This window comes from Bombus impatiens, unplaced genomic scaffold, assembly GCF_000188095.3.
Source record: "Bombus impatiens unplaced genomic scaffold, BIMP_2.2 scf_0136, whole genome shotgun sequence".
Lineage (NCBI taxonomy): Eukaryota > Metazoa > Arthropoda > Insecta > Hymenoptera > Apidae > Bombus > Bombus impatiens.
This window is the reverse complement of record NT_176555.1, coordinates 1665384-1677965: the sequence shown is the minus strand read 5'-3', so window position 1 is coordinate 1677965 and position 12582 is coordinate 1665384. Positions and strand designations below refer to the sequence as shown.

General features: G+C 43.6%; 2 protein-coding genes across 2 annotated transcripts in view; one reads left to right on the top strand and one right to left on the bottom strand.

Moving 5' to 3' along the window:
- LOC100744169 (TSC22 domain family protein 1) overlaps positions 1–12582 on the top strand; it is a 103962-nt gene that overhangs the window by 4207 nt on the left and 87173 nt on the right. The gene's annotated exons all lie outside the window — the stretch shown is intronic.
- Positions 2207–12582, bottom strand: part of LOC112212246 — a 61952-nt gene continuing 51576 nt past the window's right edge. The window contains exon 2 of the mRNA XM_024365506.2: positions 2207–2604. Within this exon, the coding sequence (XP_024221274.1) occupies positions 2317–2577 (261 nt within the window). The 5' untranslated portion in view covers positions 2578–2604 and the 3' untranslated portion in view covers positions 2207–2316. The remainder of the gene's footprint in view (positions 2605–12582) is intronic.

Genomic DNA, 12582 nt, shown 5'->3' with positions numbered 1-12582 from the left:
CGCGTTTCGACCGCTCCGTGAGCCTCGAATAGTTTTCGTGTTTTCCCGTTCCACCGCAGGCGACCGTTCCTTGTAATGGCCGGAATAAATCTTCCGTACGACTCTTCTCGCGTCTAGTAATTGGTCCCATGGAATTCTCCGTATCGCGTAAACATTGCATTTGCCGGTGACCTCCTTACTTTCCGCGTGCTATCTTTTTTCTTCGTAAAATATGAAGTAGAAATCGATATAAGGATCAAGAATTTTTCTTCACATAGAGAATATTAGACGTGGTATATTAAAAGTGCACGTAGTAGGATCACTAGATTTTCCGTTTTTGTGTAGTTTTAAGAATTATTTGTATCGCATCGATTAACTTCGTAAATTGGAAAGCAGACGTTCTATTGATGTTACGCTATATTCGGAGACAATTCATCGCCATCAAAATTATTACTTCTCCACCGCTCTCTCCTCATACCATATCGTTATATCCCATGAATTCTTCCACATTTCTCAATCTACCTTGACTACACAACTTGTCGCCAGCGATCTAAGCGGTTGTTCTCACCGCGACGTTGTCCGGCGTATACTGGCGCGGCGATGAAACTTATGAAAGGGGCCGAAATTCTCGAAAAGATGGTTATCAGCCGGGCCGTTTCGCAATAAGAGAACGAGTGTCCGTGGAACGTGTAACTTCCCGACAGTCGTATGTATCTTGGGAGAGCTGGCCACGACGCAGCTACGCCGCACGACGTCAGGGACGAGATTTAGAGGCCGCGACGGTGGACAATGCACGACACCTGCAGCACCTCGAAAAAGAAGAGCGTAGATCGGGGGGAAGAGAGATGGAAGACGAAAGGGATAGGGCGAAGAGAAAGAAGAAAGAGGAGGAACGAGTCTCACGAGCTAGGCGAGGAAAAAAGAAGAGGAGAGAGGGTTCGTCTGGAAGCGGAGGCAATAGCGTGGTTCGCCTATGTGTACAGAGACACGGAGAACGGAAACTGGTACCGGTAGCGCAGCGGGATAAACTAGAGAGACATCTTAAAAGGTCCTTAACATACGTACCGGGAGGGACGAGCTACATCGTTCCGGTGCGGGAGCACGATGCATGGAAAAATGCTTATTCAACAAAGGGACACAAATCAAACAACAGTGGAACGTGGACGTCTTCCACATTGTTGCAAAGTGCCGACAACGATGCTCCTCCTTGTCAACTATATAATTCTTATACTCGCCAGAATAGGGTCTCGTGACGATATTTCTAGATTATCGTAGATAGAATGACCCACTGTTACCGAAGTAGCGTCCCATACGGGGGAAGGATGTCTAGGACGAGACTACGCGTCTAAGGTAACAATACCTCAGCCCACATGCTCTACTTAACTCTTCTAACTCCTCTTCTCGCTCCTGTGCGCTTCCACAACTCGAACGGTCGATCGAAGATTCTCAGGGACGGTGGCTAGTCTAGCAGCGTTCGGTCATGCGATCCTTCGAATACTCGACCGGTTCGACGAAACGGCCGCCTCCGTGGGACGCTCGTTCGGCGGAAAATCAATTATACAGCCAATGGTCGGGACTGATCTCGCGATCTTCTTGTTTCCTCTACTCCCGAAATGACTTTCGGTAGCTTAGGACCCCCGCTGATGGAGCACGCGGTGAACTGCGAGATCAGCCTCGGAGCGGAACTGCTCCGAAAAGGAAGAAAAGAGACAAAAGAAATTAAACAGGAAGAATAAAAATAGGGGAGAGGATGAAGGAAGACGAAGAGGTAGAACCACGTTTTGCGGTGTAGCAAGTTTTTTATCAAGATATTAATTGAACACCCAATTATATCTTACGTGGCGAGGCATAAATTCATAACTTTTAGGCTCGCAGTTAAAAGGAACCAATTACCGGAACGATGGTCGTATTCCCGGCTTGAAAACTGACCATCCTAAGAAACAGCCCTGACGAAATAATTCTTGCGATTACATATATATATTACCATTTCTTTTCTGTTGTTGAAAGACATTACAACATCCCTTTCACCCTTTCCGACGATAGACAGAATATGCTTGGTTCCAATCGTACGCTCCAGCATTGAAGAGGGTCGCGAAGGAAAAAGAAACATCGCAAGGTCCAATGCAATTAGTATCGTAATGACAGTCTGAGTATGCGGAACAACCGACAGGTCGAAACAATTATTCAATTAGCAGATAAATAATTATACGCTTCCGGTTAGGTTCGTTTGCGCCCGACGATTAACATTTTATTAGTAGAATGGAATGCTGGACATGATTTTTCACGCGGGATGTCGTGATTAAAGATACATATATATGTGTGTGTGTGTGTGCTTGATCACGAACTGTCTCCGGACGAAACGTCATAATCGCTGTCGTCGCTGAAATGTGGTTCTTTAATGTTGTGCGTGATAAAGCTAGGTTTGTCTGTTGCCAAGATATAGGTGCCGCGAGAAGTTTTCTTGATGCGTCCTAGAGAAACTCCTGCCTTCAGAACCTCCATTACTAGGTAGCCAGCTCGCGCTTGGGTAATCTTCATATTCTTCAACACGTAATGCACGATACTCTCGAACGTGGCACCCTCCACGAACCCGTTCATCTCGTAAGCGTTCCAGTTCCCGGACACCTGCGGGAACGGGTTCGTTTCAGTTCCATTTCTCAGTCATTCGCCTTTTATCTTTTTACTTAATTCTAAAGATATAGTAATGAATTTTTATGAGACTTATAAAATATATAATGATTGCAATAACGTATAATTTACAAAACACTGTTCCTTCTCATAGTATAATCTTAGCAACTCTCGAGAATTCCATTTGTCTCGCAAGGACAATGATGGACTTCTAAAGAAGAGCCAAAGGTAGATATCGCCAAATGCGAATCACGCGAATCTACCCTCCCTTAACAGAGCAATATCGTTCTTATTGCTCGCATATTACTCTCGTAATTGAGACGTGGTTCCTGTCGTGCAGTCGTACACGCAATTTCAACAACTCGACCATCATCCAAAACATGCGGTGACACGCGACGGAGGGAGATGTCATGCGAAAAAAATATCCTTGGGAGCAAGGGGACGAAAGAAATGTCGTCGAGGATGTGGTTACCAGCCGCAAGGACGATAATTAAGAATATCGTGGATTCTGGGAGATCGTTCAACACAAATTGCGTGAGACTGAAGCGAGGAAATCGACTTTCATTACGAATTGCAGCTAAACTAATTGCTTTCAATTATTTACTTGGAAAAAGGACAATGGCAGCTAATTTTAAAGTAAACAACAATTTTTTACAGCAATAAGGTCCACCAAAATTTCACTATACACGATTCTGTTTTTGTATGAAAGAGTTATCAACTGAACTGTATCCTTATGAGAACATTAAGCACTCAAGAAAGTGGTGTCTTGCGAACTCACTTTCTCGTTGACGAGGATTCTCTAGGCACGTAAGGCTTGGTTGACGGTCAACGACGAAGTAGAGTTTTTGGTCGGATGGTATGGAAGCAGGTGATTCGTCGGCTTAATTGAAGGGCGCCCAGTGTGCTTCGGTAACGTGTAATTATCGGGTAGAACGAGCTCGAGAATGTGGCGGTCGAGGCGAGAATAGAGACATTATTCCACTGCTATTTTACTCCATCTTTTCCCGTCTGTTTCTTCAAGGTGAATAGAAGGTGGGGTTACCAGATCGCCTGTCCCACTTTACCCTCCCTCGTTTTAATCTCTTTCTTCCGTTTCACGTTGTTTGATGTAACACCGGTTCTCAGGAAGCCAACTAACAATATTTCGATACTATAGTCTCCATTTTACTGACATGAAAATTTGGAAGTGGAAATTTTAATATTTAAGGACGAAGAAGATTAACGAGATACAAACTGTTGTATTTTAATATTTCTTCAAACTGACTTTCCCCTAATTTCTAAAACACGTGTCCGACATCCAATCGAATTTACGACCCTTCTACCTAATCCAATAACAGTAAACACAGCCATTTAGAATACCAGTTTCAGGGAAGAAAGAATCAACCGATCTGAAGCACAGTCATCTGGCAAATGAAAGGGGCTTCTAGGTCAGAAGATTGATCAGTGAGTTCCCTTTTTCCCATCCAAATAGCTTGCTCCGGTTTCAACCAGCTAGTTCGAGTAAAACGATTCGAGAGATCGTCGATTTCACGGTAGATGGTGAAGTTTAGCGTCAAATCGAGACGATCACTCGCGATTCCCAAAGACGGACGATACATGGGCGACGGTGTTCGCTTGGGTGCCACGATTAAAAGCGTCTAGTGACTCGCGGAGGCGCGAATGACTCGAGATACGGGCGAAGATAAGATCGCCGATCTCGTGGGCGAGAGCAACTCGATGGTGAAACAGAGGGAAACGCGCGGGAGGGAACGTGTCTTTATTCTCCGCGCTGTTTGTACCGCCGAAACGAACGAATTCATTTTTACGCCGACAGAAACATTGCCCCATCGTGGAACGAGCAACTTCTCGCGAGTGTTGCTTCGTGTTTTTCGAGCGTTCAACGGTATTGTACGAGCGATGTTTGAGGGAATACGTTGGGAGTTGGTGGAACCGGTTCGCGGTAACGAGTGGAAAAATTACACACACATTATACGATGTAAGAGTTGTCAAGATTGTAAAAGAGACATTAAGCAGCCATATATTATGTATTTTGAATCTCATTAAGTAACTGTTTAAAATGGTATTATTTACAATTGTTTCTAAGTAATATTAGCGTTTGTAATTCTTAGATTATTTATGTAATTTAAGTTATAAAATTGCCTTTCGTGTGCGGTGTATTGGCGCGTCGAACATTAAGCGTGTCCGAGCTTCTGTTCAACGTACAGGCAACGGGTTTAAACGCCCGCGGTGCCCTTTTCCCATTCGCGAGCTGTCCGCTTCGAAGGAATCTCCCCATCTCCTAAGGCTCGTCACGCGACGAAAACGAGGACCGAGACCAATTAACCCATCACCGCTGCTAATTGCCTTGACACGGGGTAAGTAGACGCTCCGTGGAAGCCGACTTCTGTATACGGACTATACGTTTCGTTCAAAGATACCAATCAACGAGCAGAGTTAATTAGATAGCCAGAAGATGTACTCGCCTCGTAGTACATACTTCAATTTGCTCCATTTCGTTATACGTCACTAAGTATGTTTTCAAACTTCTGCAGGCTCTATCATAACTAAAATGTCGGTATATAGTGAAAGAAATTACGAAGGTAAATAACGATTATACGAAACAAAAATGGCAATTAATAATATAAAATTATCTAATAGATTTCAAATCGAAGTAAAACGAAAACACGCAAGTACGTTCCTGCCTACGCTCACGTCACCAGCAGCGTTTCTTTCGTGTAACACAGGTCGCATTGGAAACACAGACAGAACGTATGGACAGATAAAACGGCGCGTTCACCGCGGCGCTAACAAATCGTTATTACATTCGTTATGTCAAACGCTGAGCACGTGGTCGGGTCGCAAAAGCGGTAACGCGAGCGAGAAAGCGTGGCACATGAACGACCACGCGAGCGCGTCACTCCGTATACCTGTACGTGTAAAATACCCGTGGCCGGAGGCCCGTTGATCCCTCCCAAGTGCACGATAGTCGTGGTCAACCATATAGTCACGGGCTATTACCGTAACACCGTCGGTTCTACAATCCTCGAGAGAAAGGCCGTGCACGGAAGATAGAGTCATTATGTCGGAGGGATAACTTTCCACCTGCGCCGCATAACTCGTCCAGGTAAACACCTGTGCCAGAGCCAAACTTCTCGAATTCGTCGAAATACGCCGTTCCACCACCAAGCCAATCCTTCTGCATCTTCATCGTGATGAACGAAAGAATCCCCCGTTGGCGAAATGAGAATTCGAGAGCGGTGTAAATCATCGAAACGTTAACATAATCTCGATCGTTTGCGAAGACGTAAGAGAGAAGAAGAGAAAGAAGCCCAAAGCTTCTTGTGGTTTGGCTGTGACCGGGGAAGCGGCGAGAAAAAAGCACCGGACGGATTGGCCCTTATCTTCCTGCCGATTTATGGGGCCGAAGACCTTTATCGTATCATCGTCGTCATGCAATTTCGCTGTCACGATACGACCGGGCTAAGTTTTAAGGCTCGTAATTACACCTATAAAGTACACGCGTCGGAGGGATTTGAGCGTAGCTGGGCTGCTCGTTTTCGTAGCGAAAACGCTCCTCATACCGACCCCAAAGACGCTACATTGTGCTCGACTAATAAACGTCAGCCTTACGTGCAGGTGCACGGAATTTCGCCGTGTCTCTCTCAAGGGAATCCTTAAGCCTGAGATACTACACGTTACGACGCTGACGACGAGACCATCCTCGGATATGGCAAACGTCCCAGCTTTTCGGAGCTAATGAACATAAACTCGATGGTTTTAAGAATGCTTCTAATCCTTCGCCCTTTATTTCTCACACACGAGTAGGGATATTAAATATTCTACATTCTTTTTGTGGCGCAATTTTGCGGTATCAGAATTTCTTATGCGTAGACAAAGATCATAACCGATCATAGACGTCTGAAAAATCGATAAGGAACAGTTACACTCGAGTGCATCAAACGATTACACTGGTATTTTCCATTGGCTACGTTTCCTCGTGTTTTAATGTTATATCGCTGATAGCCGCTGTTCTTTTTTCGGATTATTATTACCATCTAAAGACTGCTTTCACGCAGACCATACGATACTATGGAATTACGCGCCGCTCTTTGCCCTTTCCATCTCCGAGCTGGTGCCTGCTTACGGTGACTGCCGGTTGGCGCCATCTCCAACTTTCTTGGCGTTAATGTAACAACACACCATCTCCTCGTCTTCCTCGCGAAGGGTGATATCTTCGAAAGATCGAACAGTTGGAATAAAGTCATCGAACGAACAATGGACGGTCGGTGGTAAACGCGTACGACGATTAAAATAGCTTTGTGCATAAATAAATATAAGACGCATAATCAATTGGTGTCTCGACCGTCGAATTTTCATAAATTACAGCTATGATTAACAGTTTCTAATATCTATTGGAGATAATGATACCATACATATGAATGAAATATAGTATTTGGATCGATTTCTGAAGCAACAGGTACCGTTCCGAAGACAAATGGTATTACTATAGATTATAGCTATTTATACCAAACGTATGAATATAGAATCGCTGGAAATAAGTCAATTAGTCACAGCCAGTCGTAGCGATCGATCCTTCTTCCACATAATTGTCATACGTGCGAGAACGTGCAGCAAGATCTCGCAAATCGGAAGTATTTCGTTAAATTGCACGAGTTTCGTTCTCGTACGACGCTGTCTATCTACCATACGCTAAATCACAGTGATTATGATATGATGTATTCGCTGGAAATGAGTTCAGTAGGCCTGGCGTAAAAGAACGACGTTGCATGTAAAATGATGATAAGGCACGCGCATACGCGTTCCTCGAATGGAACACTTCCGATTATCGTCACAGCCAAGACCACGGGAAGAAAGCAATACTCAGCAAAACGAGGCTATTAAGGAATAACGATGAAATATCTTTTTCATGACGAATTAATTTGTTATTTTTTTTCTAGATTAGTACGCTTATGAATTTCCCTTTTTATCATTAGAATACGTGGAGAGTGAGGCGAGAAGACAAAAGATGAAAAAGAAATTAAACTTAATACCGTGACAAATAATACACATTCATTGTGAGAGGAATATTAAAATAATAATGAAATTAACTATTTTATTTAATTACGAATATACGATAAAACACAGAATTAATGATGATTGATCGAATTAAAATGAATTAAATGATGTGATGATTGAAATTAACATGATTGGAAAATTTACTCGAATCGACATAAATCCCCGAACAAATCGCCACTATTATACTAACACTTTTATCGCTCGTTTAGCGAGCGAATGGCAATAAAATCGTCGTGATCGTTTACAAACCCGCGAGTTTACGAAGTTCTAGCATCGACAACGAGTCGCGTAATTATACACACCGACTACGAGCAATATCACCGGATATCGTCGATCACGTACAAATCCGCGCATTCTTCGAATGTTCTATACGTGAACGTGTACAATTAATTTCATCGATTTGCCCTTTAATATTCTACATCGATCCAGAAATCGATCTGAAACAAGATTCCCTGGAAAATAGAGAATTCTCAAGTACAAAGTACAGGATTTCTTAAGACAGGTTCTTTGGAACGTCGCAACGAGGATAACTGAATTGGACCGCCAAGACGTAAGCCTCATTACGCGCTGCCGGCGCTTCTGTTTTCCCCTTTTCTCCTTCCTTCGTTCTTCTCGTTCTTTCCATTACCACGATCGTGGCTGGCTAATAATAATTATGCTAGGAATCGAGATTTTTCGCAAGTAAAACCGGTCGTCACTGGGTATTCAACGATGGTGTACAGAGAAGGGAGAGGATCGTCGGTAGCGCTGCTATCAAATCTGACAAATAACACTACGCATGGACATAATTCTTGGCGATGTTTGCAGACGCCATCCTGGGTAAAGTTCAAGAGGGTTAGTTACTGGTTACTACGTTTTCCTCGACAAATGGAGATTGGAAGGAACAGTGACTGACTAAAGAATGAATGTTATTACGATAGTTAACCTAGGCATAAAATATCCATGATTGCTTTAAACATTCTTAGAGAGTACAAATCTCAATAATAGAATCCATCTTTCATCGGTTGAATGGAATAGTTAGATAGAATGGAATAATTGTATACAAGTAGGATTCTGTTTGAGTTGGTATCTGATTAAGTGAACACCCGCCGATTACATACATTTATTTGAGTGAGCAATCACGAGTAATGAGAATAATCAGCGAAATTTTATTGTACCAAGTATTTGCCTTCTGAGGGGTTGTTAAAATTTCTACACGTGTCATAAACATAGACGTTGAGATTATTTTAATTTCGTATTTCAACGAGATAATTCTAATTTTACTTTTCGCACGGTCCTCGATCGTTACAGCCATTTCACAATACCCGAGTACCTTCGGAAGGAAAAATAAAACTACGGTAACATCGTACTATTGTCAGTGGAAAAAACGCATAAGCAAATAAGTGCGAAGCACGAGAAGAAATAGAAAAAGAGGACGAGCGGCCGCGTAGCCTCGTAACCGAGAGGAACGTAAGAAAGAAAGGGAGGCCACCCTGCTCGAGGATTACCATAAACACTCGACTCGGTCGTGCATGCACGTTAGTGCGCCACTAGCAAATACACGTGTAAATCCCGTGTTTCAGCTCTTATTCCACCTTCTCCACCTCCACTGGCGTCCTCCGCTTTCACCTCCGCCGTGTCGTCGCGGCCCTCTCGCCCTGGCTAGGCCGACTTCCCTTCGATCCCCTACTTCTCTCCCCTTAGTCGCATCTTTCATGCCCTTTCCTTGGTTCTCGATCCGCCGAGCCACCTCGTAGTGCTCGTGCCGATGCACGAACGAATCGGCAAAAAGAAACTCCGGTATATCGCGGTCGCGTGACTTTCATGCTCACCCAGCTATCTTCGTCTCTCTCCCTTTCTTTCAACTTCCTAATACTGTGCTCTAGTGCTCGCCAGATCTGGTCCAGTGCCGTATTCCTTTTCCGAACCAATTTTTCCTATTGTTACCTACTTGAAATGAAAGTCAAGGATATTTTTTCGTTATATTATCCATCAACTATTATTATTCGTAACATAATTTTGTTGAGTGGAAAGGAGTCGGAAATCTTTAACGTATCGATCAGTCTAAATTGGGCTGTCGTTAAAAATCAGTCTACTTCAATTTCCATGAATGCAGAATAGAATAGCGCAGTTGGTTGTCATTTAACCGGAGTTCGTAAATCAATACAATTCTATGGTGGCGTCAAAGCAGACCGAGCTACTTGCCTTACCAACACTGATCATCGAGCTGAGGAAGAAAAGAATGGCATCGAAATGTCAGTGATCCTTGGCAAAAGTTGCGTTAGCAGCTTGGCGCAGCCGCGTTCCGTCTATTGGATTCAAAGCAGAGGCCTGTTTACCATATATTTTCCAGGGAAAGCATTGTCAGCTCGGAAACGGGAGAATACAAAAGCGCACGATGAAAGATAGCCGGTGGGGCCCCGAACGGGTGAAACGCCATTACGCGTGCACCGTGAACGGGACATTAAGGCAGGCGAAATGAATGTTCTCTCCGCGGAACATTCAATCCACCGCATAAATAACCGCGTGTGCGCGCGAGAGCCCGTGTGCGCACCACTGCGGCTGGTTTTCTCGTTAAAGAAGCGTAGCTACGCTACTGTGTCGCACCGCGCCGCGGTAGGTTTCCTAGATCTGGAACAAACGATCGGTAGGAATCGCGCGCGAGCCTTTCCTTCTTGCGGACACGATATCTGTTTCTTTGGTTGACCGAGCTAACGCGAGTAAAGCCGCGTTTACATTAGATAACTTTTTATCAATGGATTTGATCGGACAAATTGTTAAAAATCACCCTTTCGAACTAAATGTTAATCAAATCATAATTGCTTCTGGTCGTTCAACTCGAAGCTAACTTTTTGTCTACGTTAATAGAACAAGTTCAGGATATCGATTCCGGTTGTCTGTACGGAGTATAAAATAGTAGTTTGGAGATACTTGAAACAATAGATTTACGTAAAGTATTTGCACACCGTTATATTTACGACATGTTTTATAGACATATTATATTAGATTCGAGTATCACGTAGTTTAACCAAGAGTTAGCCAATGTAAACGCAGCTTAAGCCAACAACCGCCTGTTTCACGGAATTCCGCTGGCGACTATTTAGGTGTATAGTGGTTGGCGAGTGAAACGACGAAGCGGATCGCGTGGAAAGTGAAATAAAACGTGACACCGGTTGGGATTCAACCGCGATTAAACGATCTCTGGCCACACCTGACCGATTTGTCCGCAGGCTGTTTAATCGTTGCAATTAACACCTGTGCAACGAGCCATTTATCGGCTTATCGATTGCGCGCACAGAACACGCTTGTGCTTTGCTCCCACGAATCCTCGAATCGCAATCTCGCGTACGTTGCTCGACATCCGGTAGATTATCTAAGAGAACATGGAAGATGTTTATATAATGAGATGTTTGCGAATACATTGGTTATCTTGGTTAGATTATATGGAGCTATTCAAACAAAACAGATTGTACGAGTGTGACTTTCGTTTGGAAAAGTATGCAGATATTATTCGTATGACAATCTACTTTGAATTAGGATCCGATGTAAGCGCTCATTTATTCGGGGAATGATAGCATAACTCGTGAGAAATTATTTAACATCGCGAATATTTAAGAAAGAATTTTATGTTAACGGGAAGGTATCCGATCTAAAAGAATAAGATAAATGATTGATAACAATAAAATGATTGAAAAATATTCAAGGCTCTCGTGTCTGCACGACTACATATCGATACGCGGTTTCTATATTAAACTGTCATATCAATTCGCTTGCCTTAAATTGGACTAGCTAGAGATGATTGTGTCGACTAAAATAAATGAACAGATGTATGTACTTATTTTATTAAAACGATGATCGTATTCTATTAAAGATACAAAATGAAAGCTGCAACAAACTCGAGAACAACCTCAACGCGATGGTGACTCTGATACGCGCGAACGAGAATAACGAGGCGATGAAAAGAGCTTTGCGAACGGTAACCCAGTAACCCAATACACGACCGAGAACATCTCAAGCTGAACTGGTATTCTCTCGTCTCTGTTGCCCCTTCACGGTCTGCCTGCTGGCTGCACCATGGTTTCTCCTCGCGGCCGAAGAAAAAGGTTTGACCCGCCCGTGGGCGATGGTGATGCAGCGACAATCCTCGTTCAAGCATCCTCGCGAATTATCCTCGCAATAGTCTCGCGGTTACACGCCTCTTGAAAGGTAACAAGTGCCTCGATATAAAATCTACCAGAGAAAACTAAAGAGATAGAACAAATTCATAAGATGTTCTACAGCGAATCGATTTTCGGCCAAGTATCAGGCTCAGTTTTTGTCGCGTGAATTGCCATCATCCACCGTATCTTGAAGTTTAATAACTGAGAAGATGCTTAATATCGCCACGTAGGATGTTGATGATTCACGACGCAATAACTATACTGTACATGATAATTACGCATCAATTAACGTGTCAGGGACTAATACCGCTAAAAGAATAATGTTAATTTATGTACAGGAGTAAGAAACGCAACAGGACACCATGAAAATATACACAATCACGCGGAGCGTAACCTGTGAACACAATACCTCGACAACAAATAGCAAACCAGATCTCTGCAAACACGTTCAGACATAAAATTACTCGAAAGAAGTGTAAAAATGTATAAAGACTAATAACGTACGCTTATACCACTCATCGGACCGTGACTATGGTCTAGGCTGGACCACGTAAAACACGAAACCGAGAGAGGCGCGCAGATTTTCGCGTTGGTGGTCCACGATTCTTATCGGACCGTTTCTCTTATCCGTCGTTCGATCCATTGTATCCGCGCGGTCGTGGCGGTCGTGGTGCACCAATTAAATTAAAGCCAATGGCCTTCCTATCGAGGATCGTAGCGCGAGGGACCTACGGCCACGCGTCCACCTCGGGGAAAAGCGTCGCCGTTAAAGTATGGCGGG